Source organism: Myotis myotis, unplaced genomic scaffold (assembly GCF_014108235.1).
Source record: "Myotis myotis isolate mMyoMyo1 unplaced genomic scaffold, mMyoMyo1.p scaffold_m19_p_8, whole genome shotgun sequence".
NCBI classification, from domain to species: domain Eukaryota; kingdom Metazoa; phylum Chordata; class Mammalia; order Chiroptera; family Vespertilionidae; genus Myotis; species Myotis myotis.
In genome coordinates, this window is record NW_023416390.1 from 69,415,860 (window position 1) to 69,428,987 (window position 13,128).

Below are 13,128 nucleotides of genomic sequence, written 5' to 3' on the forward strand. Positions count from 1 at the left end.
TTAAAAAAAATGTCTCTCTACCTCCTCCCTCATAGTAAATTGAATCCAGCAACCAGCAATATATTCTTTAGAGTAAATTTAAAATGAGTTCACTGTCTGGCTTCAGAACATATTAATTTTGTGGTCTCAGAAAAGTTACTTAATCTTTCTGAGCCATGGTTTTCTTGTGTGAATAATGTGAATAATAAAGTGTATCTAACTTGCAAACTTTCATGAGGGTTAGAGATAATCCTAAAGTTGCATACCTGCCATGTAGTAGATTCTCAATTAAATGCTAGCTATCAGGAGCATCAGTATTACTCTGTTACATTTTAAAATATTATTTACTTCTTAGTTTTGCTAGGAAATACTTAGGCAAAACACCTTTCCTTTTCATTTATTCCAGAATCTACAACATTGAAAAAGGACTGCAGCTTTGAAAAATATGTCAGTAATTTTAATCATACTAATGATACATGTTACACCCATGGTATTTTTACTTATACACGAAATCATGACTTGCAGTTTATAAAAATTAGGGAACATTACTACATTAATCAATAGTAAAAACAAACAAACAAACAAAAACCTTGCATCACTAGAAAACTGGTTAATAAAAAAGGTTCATAATCTATTTCTGCTTTCATCAAACAAAGATTTCATATGTCTCATGGCTTGTCAGTCATGTGTCTACTAGATAGCCAGAATAAAACTAGCTGGTTATTATTCAGGGCTTCCCAAACCTGGCTGTGCATGTGACTCAACTAGGGAGTTTTTCTTTTAAAATGCATGCTTATAGTTCCAACCCCAGACTTCTTGCATCAGAGTTTCTATGACTGGGCTCCAAAATCCCTTTTCCCCCAAAAAAATCTTTATTTTTGAAAAGCTCCACCACTTAATTCTTGTGGCAGACAGACTTTAAGATGACCTCGATTATTCCCTCCTCCTTGGGTTTATGCTTTGTGTAATTTCCTCCCCTTGGGAATGGCAAGGAACTGAGACTTGCTTCTAACCATCAGAATGAACCAAAGATGATGGGTTACACAAGATGATAACTTCTGCTTTAGCTACTAGTTTCTCTTCCTTGCGGTCTTGATGAAGCCAGTTGGCATGTTGTGAGAGCCTATGGAGAAGTCCACAAGGCCTTTAGCCAATAGCTAGTAATGTGGAGCCCTTAAGCTCAACAACCCACAAGGAACTAAATCCTGTCAACAATCATGTGAGCATGTACCCCGTCGAGCCTCCAGATGAGAACCCACCCTTGACCAACACCTCGATTGTAGCCTTATAGAGAATTCAGCCAACCCATTCCCAGACTTCTGACCCAGAAAACCTGGGAGATAATAAGTGTGTCTCTATAAGCATTTAAGTCAGTGATTACATTGTTATGCAGCAGTAGATAACCAAGACAATTCTGAAATGTAGTCGGGGTTGGGAGCTAGTGCTGTATAGAACATAGAGCAGAAGTAAGTTTGGTGTGTTATCCCACAATTTTTAGTAACTACTCATTAATTCTGATGGATGATGATGATGGATTTTTATAACTTTCCTTCAACTGTCCATCCCCAAGGAAAGTTATAAAAATCAATCAATTGCATAACTCTGGCTTATTTAACTTCTGGCCAAATCTACACGGAAAAGCCACAACTAACTAGGGCTTAAAATTTCCGTGGATTTCATTCGCTCTCTTCAATGATCATGGGGCTATTCTTTTGGAATATGGAATCCCCCAAAAGCCTATTGAAAACATAAAACTAAATTTCTTTTTGGGGGCCAGGAATCCAGAAGTCCTATGAGTTTGGCTAGTAATGAGATGAATCACTGGATAACAGAGAGTCTCCAAAGCTTTCCTGTAGTTGGTTTTTCATCCTAAAAAAGAATCTTAATATCATCAAAGAAAATTCAGTCATGTGGAAGTCAGAAACCATATTTGATTATTAATATTAAGTATCATGTTTATATTGAGAAAAGTAAGTAATACTAATCTGATTTTACTAAATATTAATTAAAATCATTGGTTGACTCAGAATTTTTAAAGTCCTCACATTTTCATTATCATTCCCATTTTGGAAATGAAGAGTCTGCGATTCAAAGGGGTTGTTAAAATAGTGTCTGGTAGAATCACAAATAGGTCAGAATTGAGCTAAAGAGGCAGTTCCATTGGTTCTTACCCTGTGCTTTCTTCCCACTAGATGGTCTCTGCCTTTAATTGTTCACCACAGCATTAGGCCAGGCCTATTGCCTGGTATGTAATAAATTACAAAATACAATTTATAATAAACATATGTTATAATTTTGGTTTAAATAGGCAACCAGAATTTGTGTACTCTGGAGACTAGAAATATTCACGAAGTTATTATTAGGATATTAAGTAGAAACTAAAAACTATATAAATATGTATGAATGGGAAAAGCTTATTTGTTTGAGCTCTGTGTTCAGCATTATTTACTAATGACAATACGTTTCCTTAAGAAGCTAGAAAGCAATACAAGTTTTGCCATCAGTAGTATTTGAGCTCCCTGACTCGATGTAGCTGAAAAATGAGGTCTAAGAAAGTTTCCAAAGCCTAGAACGATGTTAAAGTCGGGCTCTTTTATGATCAAGTGATCTTTTTAGCTTTAATGGGAAAAATAAATCATTGTTAAAAGATAATCTCGTCACACGGCAGCCAGAAAGGTGCAATATCCATGATTTGACTTACCAAAAAACCACCCTGCAGAATGGGATAAAGAGGAAATACAGTTTGTTTTGTTGCTGTTATAGTTGATGGTGAGATTGAAGTAGGCTTAAGGAAACACCTCGTTTTAAAATAATAAGAGGGCTATATGAACACATTTAATGGGAAAATGACTAGATTTGATATAAGGGCTATTTTAAAAGAACAGAACTACTTTTGAAATCCTTTTCCAAATCTTTATAAATAAATTTTTATCTTTCATCCACTCACTTATTTCATGATGAAACTGCCAATTGTTCACATTTTTTCTTTCCTCTTTATTCAATTTTCAATAATATGAAAAGCATAGGGATAGCTACAAAAGTTAATGCTTTGCTTTGTGGCATAAATCTAAATAAAAGTAGTTTAGATACAGTTGTTAATACAAAGTTGTTTCTATAATAGTTTATTTTTAATGCAACTTATTCTTAGCATGTCCTAAATAAGCAAATTCATCTCTTTAAGCCAATATTTAATGTGGATTAGTATGCCAATAAGATCTGGGTGAATTAAAAATATGCAAAGTGCAAGACTGAAAATTAATGGGAAAAAAACCCTCTTCCATTGAAAACACACACAATCATATGCACATACACACATACACACACCCACACACCCAATTAAGATTCTTGGCCATGTAGAGAGATCTATGACATCTAGATGCTTTGTTCCTCCTGGTGTGAAAAGTAGAGGAGAGTGTTCCTAGAACCTTTTTTTTTTAATATATGGAAAACATGTCTACAATCCTGATAAGAAGCAATTTCTCCCCTTCTGAGAAATGATTAGGGGGAATATTTATTACTATTTACTAAGCACCTCCTGTCTAGAAAATTCCCACTCTGCCCCTCATGCCTGCCTCGTGGTTCTCCCATTGGCTCATGGGCCTGAGGAGCTTCATAGCTAATGTTTTCTGAAAGGGATGCTGGTTTATCTTCTCCCCGTTTTACAAGGTGAAAGAGAATGTTTAAGTAATGCCACAGAGCGTCCGAACTGAATTTAGGGTTGGGGTAAAAAGCCTAGATGTGCAGCTCGAACCAGAGTGTTGATGTGAGGAGGAGGGGAATTCAGCCGGGTGGGATTTCCAAGACCCACTGGCAAAAGTTCTCAGGGCAGTTACAAGGCATCCTTCATGTTGAAGCCCGTCCTTGTACCCTCACACAGAAAAGCATCAGGTCACAGATCATTCTGAAGAATCAACTCAGTGTCACAGGCTGATGACAAGCTGACATCTAAGGTCCTGGACAAGCGTTCTTTGGGGGTGCCCTCACAGAGCGAGAGAGTTGCATCAGCAGAATGTCACTGACGGCTGTCACCAAATACACCAAACAGGGCAGAGCACTGATGGCTAATGCAACGACAGCCCCATAAACTGAGAATCCTGATGCCTTTTCTGAAGGCTGCAACAGAATATCATGTTAAAGCAGTTTCTTGGCAAAGGTAGATGGCTTTATAGAGCCCCATCAGAGAACAGCAGTGTCAGGCTTATTCATTAACAATGCTTGGTCTTTGCCTAGCATCTCTCTTTCGTGAACAGTTTCAGCCAAACTCTTATGACAGCACTTGTCACTTACTAGCCAGAAAGTAGGTGTAGACAGGAAGTCACTTATAAATGTGTGTAGCACAGAAAGACCGATCTCTGCTTTTATAAGGCAGTAATCAATAGCTAGAGAAGGAAAAATGCTGAATGATGGCAGTGGTCCTCAGCATAGGCTCTGAGTCAGAGACCTGGGATCTGGCTCCCTCACTTGCTGTATGATATTAGGATGTTATTTAACACTACTGAACCTCAGTTTCCGCATCTTTAAAATGGGAACAATCATAGTACCTATTCTATGGGATGGTAGAAAGGATTCAATTACATTGTATACATAAAGCACTTGGTACAGTGCCTGCCACATAATAAATTAGGAAAATGTTAGCTACTTTTAGAATAACTATTATTATCACCATTACCAGTTAAAATTAGGAAATGCTTTTTACAAGTGATCACTTTGAATTTAACTTGTATGCCATCTGATCTGGAAGTATAATAAGGGTATACAATTCCTACCGATTTAGTGAGTCAAACAGAAAACCAAAACAAATTGAATCATTCAACTGGTGAATTTAGAATTGCTGATGATTATAGCATTCAAGAAAGTTAGTGAAATACATAAATTGCAACTGAACTGTTCTTGAAAACCCCCCAAATCAGTTTTCATTTGTCTGGCCTAATGGTGGATAAGGCCTGTTCATTTTAAACATGTATATTTAGACCTTCTAAAAAGGAAACATTGTACTATGAACATGGAGGAGATGAAAGGTGTTAAAACAAAGAGAGCATGCCAAAATTATTCATGTTCCATCTCTGAATACAGAAAAGAATGCATTGCATTCACATATCGCTTTATGCTTTTTATGGAATTATCACCACATTGACACTTCATTTCACACACACACACACACACACACACACACACACACACACACACACACGGGAGGCCATGATGTACACATCCACCTCTTTGTACCCCAGCACTGATTCTCTTCTAAGTCAGCTCTGCTGTCAGAGCCCAGGTTGCATACAGATGGAGGGGAAGGTATGTTGTTTGTACCAAGGTTATGGGTCCACTCCAAAAATTTCATTCAAAGGATAATCTGATTGGCAAAACTTGAGAGAGGCTGGTATATGCATTTCTTTTATCATCTAATTCAAAAAACTCCACAACACAACTTGGACACAACCACCAGTATCAAAGGTCCTAATGTGAAATAATTTGTGTTGAGTGTGTCGCATTCTGACAGTGCTATAAACCAGGAAGACAGTTTACTGACAATTCTGTGCTACCAGATACCAACCCAGGCCTCTGTCCAGCTTTACGTTGTCAACTCTTATGGAAACATGAGCAGTTACACAGCCTCAAAGGACGCTAAAGTTTGGATTGCAAAAGACAAGATGGACAGATTTTATATGTTCACTGCAGATTTTTTTTTCTTGCCTTTTCAAACTGCTGAGCATAATTTTTTAAGGCAGGAAATGCAACTAGTGTTTGTTTCTACCATGGCTTCTGTTTTGAGATTTCTTCTTTGTAGAAGAAATGTGTTGCCCAGCTGTCTAGAATTCCAATCAGGATATGGTTTCAGTCTGAAATATATTGCAAAAGCAATTTTAGCTGGTTATAAACAGAAATGAAAATAAGGCTGGGGCTATTTTATCTAAGTTTTACCCAAAGAAGGGGTGCTTTGGGTCAGTCTAATGGGGACAATGTGAGCAACTGAGGTAAAATCTAGTTCTATTTACCCCCCAAGAAGGAGAGTAATTGTGAAAGGCAAAGGCGCACATTAGTGAGCGAGCGAGAGCTGCGAAGATTCTCAGAAATGAGTCATGTGGTCACTGGTCAAAAGCACTGCAGTCAACACTTAAAAGGGCGATTCAACCCGAATTGAACTGCTGGAGAGTTTTATGATTCTCAGTAATACAATTTCTATGTGCAACACACACATGTAATTCAATAAATATTAATTAAGAATTTCCTCTGTGGAGACCCTTGGCTACAACTGGTTAATCGAGGAAGACTCAAGGGTGAGTCAGGTCTTACCTTATTAGGTGTATTAAGATTTGTGTATGGGGCAGATATTTCAACCAATATCCTATTTTTTCAATCCAAGACTTTCAGATTTTAGCGCTTGTAAAACATAATCACTGCGTACATTTTATAACATTTTCTCCAAAAGATGGCATTATATCTCTGGGTCTTGTAGGAAATGAAATTTTAGAAGTGACATGAGTATGTACTACAGTAAATTCAACTGCCCAGTGAAATAGGAACCCAGGAGGAAATTATTTATAATTTGGCCTTGAAAAATAAGGAATAATTTTCCAGGTAGGAAGCTTGTATATGTGGGGTAGAAAAGAAAACATGAGGATATTGAACATAGAGGAAAGAGAGTATGCAAAGACAGTAAGTAATACAGCAGCTTGATACAGAAAACATCCCGGTTTTCTGTATTATGAACATCTTGCATTAGTGTGGTACATTTGTTACAATTGATGAGTCAATATTGATACTTTATTATTAACTGAAGTCCACAGTTTACATTAATTTCACTCTTTGTGTTGAGCATTATATACATATTGACAAACACAATGTAATGTATTCACCATTCCAATATGAAAACAGAATAGTTTCAAGGCCCCTGTGTTCACCTATTCATCCCTTCTCCCCCATTCCAACACCCCAGTCTTTTGCAGCCTCTGAACTGCTATTGTGCATAACTTTGCCTTTTCCAGATTGTCATACAGTTGGGATAACTTAGTACGTCTCCTTTTCAGACCAGTTCCTTTCCTTAGCAATATGTATTTATGGTTCTTCCAAGTCTTTTTATGGTGTGATAGCTTATTTCTTTTTATCACTGAATAATATTCCATTATATGGATATGCCATGGTTTGTTTATTTACTCACGGATTGGTGGTCATCTTGGTTGCTTTCAAATTTTACCAATCACAAATAAAGCTGCTTCAAAAATGTGTGTGCAAGTTTTTGTGTGGACATATTGTACTCATTTGGGTAAATACCAAAGAGTGCAATTGCTGTGTCTGATGGTAAGAATATCCATACCACATGCAAACATAATACAATATGTTTATTTTCATAAGAAACTGCCAAACTATCTTTCAAAGTGTCTGTACCATTTTGTATTTCCCCAGCAGTGAATGTGAGTTCTTGTTGCTCCCATACTTGCCAGCATTTGGAGTTGTCAGTGTTTCAGATTTTAGATATTGTAATAGCTGTGTAATTATATCACATTATTGCTTCATTTGTAATACTTTAAGGGCATATGCATTTCCTAATTTTTAATCCCTTTACTCATGGTTATATATTTTTCTAACATCTATGATTTTGACTCTTATGTTTTCTATCATTCAGTCATTCATTTATTTAATCAACATTTATCAAGTGTTTGTTATATGCCAGTAACACTTTTAGATGTTAGGTTGTTTTTTCTTGCTTTTATTCTTTTATTATTCTCTTCTCCATTATTTTTTAATATATATTTTTATTGATTTCAGAGAGGAAGAGAGAGATAGAAACGTCAATGATGACAGGGCATCATTGATTGGCTGCTTCCTACATGCCCCTCTACTAGGAATCAAGCCCGCAACCAGGGCATGTGTCCTGACTGGGAATCGAACCATAACCTGGGTCATAGGTTAATGCTCAACCACTGAGCCACACCAGCTGGGCCTCTTCTCCATTTTTAGTTTGCCATATCCCTCTCATTATTTATTTCACATAAACTATTAGTTGGTCCCTCTATTCTATTTAATTTCATATAAAGTATCTTTTGCTTCTCTGGTAATAATTGTTTACTTTTTTAACGTTCTTTTTCTTTCTTCAACACTTTTATCATTATACATTCACAATGCCTACAGCACAGAATCAGAAATATTGGTAGAGATGAAACTACTAAAAAAATCTCTGAAGTGAAGAAATCACTTACCTTGGTTGACAATAAATCTTAGTTTCTGTATTGTTGCCAGATTGCCACTAACTCGATATATTCCATCAACATCTAGACCTGAAAATAAAAAAAAAGCATGCTTTATATTTGCTGATATGAATACTGAAATAACAAAAGAAAAAAACAATAAGTACAGGAAGAAAGGCAGTAGTAAATCAAATACCTTCCTCACAAACATATTTCTGTGTCCTACACCAAGCAATCTTCAGTATTTTAATCCCAAAAGACTAATCATGAACTTCAGTGACAGTTAATGATCAACAAACTTGAGTCTAGCATAAAAGAGCAGTAGGTAGCATGGGATTTCACAGTATAGCTCAGATTCATTCCCAAGGAAAATATAGGCATAGGCATAAAATTGAAGGGGGGGAGGCAGGGAATAAGAACCTTCATGTATTATTGCCCTTTGTTGGAAAGATGGAAGGTTTTTGTGAAGTCTTAGTTTTTCCCCTCCCTCCCTCTCTCCCTCCATTCCATCCTTCCTTTTTCCCTCTCTCTCTCCTTTCCTCTCCTTATCTCCCCTTTTCTCTTATCACTCTCTCTCCCCTCCCTCCAGTTTCTATCCTATCCTGTCCTATCCTACCTTACCTGTCCTGTCCTATCCTGTTCTAGTCCGTTCTCGTTTTTTAGTGCCACAACAGCATGGCATGTATTGAACTTGTTATTTCAAACTGCAGTATAAAATTTATATTCCAGATGTATACTCGGTTTGACATTTCTAGTGCATTACAGGTAATGGGGTGCTCTGTTATGGGAGAAAAAAATTAAAATGAATCCTTGACAAAATGGTAAAATTTGTTCCAGATTATTTTAAAATTGGTCATCTATAATTCAAAATAACGTATGCTGGCAGTGGCTCTAGATGACCAACCCCTTGTTTTCCACACATCTATTACAGCATCTAGTGATTTCCAACACCAGGTCATCAAAATGATGAAGAAACAGGAAAATTAAAAGAGAAACACTATCATTATCCCTAAAAATGTTCATAATGTACTTTTAATGCCAAGAGTATATATTCCCTGATGTGTCTGTGCCCTTGGAGAGGCCTGGGTGAGAGTGCCAGCAATGCAGAGGTCACGGGCTCAGCAGTTTCTCTAAGTTGGCACAGCACCATGGTTGAACATTGTAATCCGCTATCGTAAGTATTAAATGCATTGGTAGAAATTATTGTGATAGTGTAGCAGAATAAAGGCTCTGTAAAGCTCGGCTGACATAAAATGAGCTTCTTTATTAATTTAACATGGCTGTTTATACAAAATTTATAGTAGGAAATGTATGGCATTGTACAAAGTATTTCATCAGTAGGTTAGGGTAAAATCACATGTCATGTAATACTGGTATTAACAGCATAATTCAAAACAAAAAATATTCATTATTTTTATTTTAGTTAGTATTATTACTTTTTAATCACTCATCATTTTTTAAGACTTTACCTTTTTAGGGCAGTTTTAGGTTTATAGCAAAATCGACAGGGAGGTACAGAGGTTTCCTCTGTCCCCACACAAGCATAGCCTCTCCCATCATCAACATTCTTTCACCAGAGTAGCACACTTACTACAACTGGTGATCCTACAATGATACATCATAAACATTCAAATTCCACTGTTTGCATTAGGATTCAATTTTGCTGTACATTCTTCGGTTTAGAACAGATGCATAATGACATGTATCCACCATGATAGTATCACACAAAGTATGTTCACTGCCTTAAATGTTCTTGTGCCCCACCTAATCATCCTCACAATGGTTCTTACCCTTCCATATAATAAAGTATGGAATAACTTGGGATAATGTCATTAAGATTGAATAGCTAATAGCAAATGTATTAATTGGTGTGATTTTAAAACTGTATTTTTATTGATTTCAAAGAGGAAGGGAGAGGGACAGCGAGATAGAAACATCAATGATAAGAGACAACCATTGATTGGCTGTCTCTTGCATGTCCCATACTGGGGATTGAGCCACACCCTGGGCATGTGCCCTGACTGGGAATCAAACCATGATCTCCTGGTTCATAGGTCAATGCTCAACCACTGAGCTACATCAGCCGGGCTAATTGGTGTGATTTTTGTAATTCTAGAATAATCTAATAATAAGTTATCAAGTTTGTCCTTTCCTGAGAACTATGAATATGTGAGGAATTAGAATAAGTTTTGACACCTATTTGTGTGTATTGAAAGTGTCTAAGATATATCCATTAATAAAAATCAATACATTCTTCTTTCCTGATGCACAAAATAGCTCCATTAATCAAAGGTACTCCAGTATGGTTGCTTTTAAGTATACTGTACATTTGACAACTTAAATGTGACAATTATCCTAATTAAAATTTTTATAATATTTGATTCCTACTTTTGGTATAGAACCATGTTGGTCTTCAATTTATGCACAATGACTCAGAACTTTATAATTTATAAACAATTTCTTTCTTGCTTTGTCATTAGGTAGTATTTGGTACTTAGTTTTAAATAGAAATGTTAAATAATGTAATATATTTTTAAAATATTAAAACTTAGCATTCAAGTAATTGTGTCCCTTTCAAAGTTTTCCCCGTTGGGAGTATGCTTGATTTGTCTGAACATGTAGCCGTTAAGGAAAATATTTTGGAATTCCCTAAAATCACCTTTAGAGGCTCCATATTGTCTATAGAAAAATGGTCATGATGGCAAGTTCAGTGACTTTGGTAATGGTTTTGGATTTGGAAGTAGTCAAGAGCCATGCAGAACCACAAACAGTGAATACTGTCATCTGGCTTGCCAATTCAAACAAAGTTTGGCCAAAAGAAAGTGGTCTTGATTTTTTTCCATGAATTATCAGTTACTCTGAAGGAATTTGAGTAACAGAATATTTTAGAAAATAAAAACATCAGTAGAATATGTAGATCTACATTCTCCAAATGAGAATCCCGTTTTCTAAAGAATTAGTCTAATTAGCCCTACTTAAAGTAATGCTTAAAGATGAGATGTCAACATCTACAATAAAAAATGAAAAAAATTACTATACATATTTTTATAAATATTTTTTTTCTTAATTAATTGGACCCTCAGCAGAGGTTATTAGTAAATACAATTACTTGAATTCCAACATATCCTTATTGTAAATAGGACCCTTCTTAAACCTCACCTTAATATTCATCTTCCTTCATAGGAGATACAAAATCAAGTGCATTTCTATTTTGAACTTAAGACTCTTCCTTTTCTAATATTATTTTATGCTATTGAAATGCATATGTTGTCTAGAGTTATAAATTAAATTTCAATTACTGAAATTCTTCAGTATAAATTTAAATTTATAACATAAGAAGTACCTCCTTGATTTTCCATAAATTTCAGTGGAAGTTTGTTTTACTTTTTAGTTATTTTTTTTTAAGTTCAGTAATCAAAAACATTTGAAAGAGCAGTATGTTAGATATATTATGTATGGGCAATTGAAAAGCACTATACTATTTAAACAAAGCAGCCTCATCCTAAATTAATAAACCAATTTTCTTTGGGAATAAAAGGAGGGAGGGCTGGGAATGAAGACAGGGAGGGTAACTCAGACCAGTGCACCACTGTGGTCATAGAACTAAGTCACAGCAGAGAAACTGCTTTGTGGCTTAACATAAAAACCAGAAAGTAAAATGGAGTAAAGCAAACCATATTGGATGCAATTTAAGTCTAACTTGACACAACTTCCAAGCCCTACAGACTCAGAGATATCCATGCTATTTATCTTGCAAAGGATAACAACCTCTGACATTAGTGGCTCCTGCTTTAAATGGCTCATGCTCCCCTGCTATCATACTTTTTAAATTACATCAATAGAGTGAAAATGACAAAGTACATATTAAAAAGGAGTGTATTACATTTTGAAAAATAATCTGGAACATATCAGTGAATTTTAGCAGTTATAAATTATATAGGGGCAGTCTTGAAGTTGATTAGCTTTCCCCTGAATGGTTCACAGAATGGCAAACCCCAAGTCCTGGGAATATTCCCCACATTGCAATGATTCACGTGCCATCCTCTTTTTTGCTCCAAGAACTTTAAAAGTTATGCCAAACCAAACCAATGTAAATTGGTGGATTTGGACATCCTTTTCATGACCACATTATCCTTACTGGATTGGAAACTACTTATTTTGGAAACATAATTAGACCTCTTATGATTTTTAAATGAGCAACGTCTTCAAGGTATCTATGTTGTACTTTGGTGACGTTTGGAGGAAAATTACTTTGAGAGGTACTTCTTTCAAGAAAATACCATGACTATGAGTGCTGGCAGGAATTCTGCCTGTTATGCTAAAAATATTTTGGGAACACGATGAAACTAAGTCATTTTACATAAAAAAAAAAATCAGACTAGCATTAATGGCAGTGGTGAAAAAATCTGTGAAGAAACCCACATTCATCCAAATGTGGATTTTGTTCATCATCAGCTGACCTTCTTAAGTTTCAAAATAGTGTTTACCATTGACACGAATCACCGGTTATTGCTTGAGTGGATTTTCAAAAGTCTTTTCGCTCTTTTCCTTTTTGAAGAAGTGTGGACTACAATAGACACACAATTAGGAGTGATTAGACCAAATGGTGGTCTAAACCCAATGGAAAGAATGCAGCTGTCATGAGTAATTCCCACCATAAATTTCAGACACTTTCCAAAAAGAAATCTAAGAGACCATCACTGTTTCCAGAGTTGACTGGCTTATCTGCCAAAATAAGGGCAGTTTTTAACAATGCAGATGAGCCTGTTACAAATAGGTAGCATTCTTGGTAGCTGGAAGGATGGATAAATCACCAAGATGTGGAGTTTGAGTCTGGTTGAAAGGTGTGTCCCAAAGCTTGCTTGTTTTTCTGAAACATTAAAAAAAAAATGCATCTGAGCCTCTGGAGTCTGAAATGTGGGCTGGGAAATTTGCACAAACAGTCCCACTCTTGAGATTTATG

At 35.9% G+C, this 13,128-nt stretch overlaps 1 protein-coding gene across 1 annotated transcript in view; it reads right to left on the reverse strand.

Moving 5' to 3' along the window:
• The window catches only part of ARHGAP15 (Rho GTPase activating protein 15), a 666,367-nt gene that overhangs the window by 201,091 nt on the left and 452,148 nt on the right, over positions 1–13,128 (reverse strand). Inside the window, exon 11 of the mRNA XM_036320866.1 lies at positions 8,178–8,255. Within this exon, the coding sequence (XP_036176759.1) occupies positions 8,178–8,255 (78 nt within the window). The remainder of the gene's footprint in view (positions 1–8,177; positions 8,256–13,128) is intronic.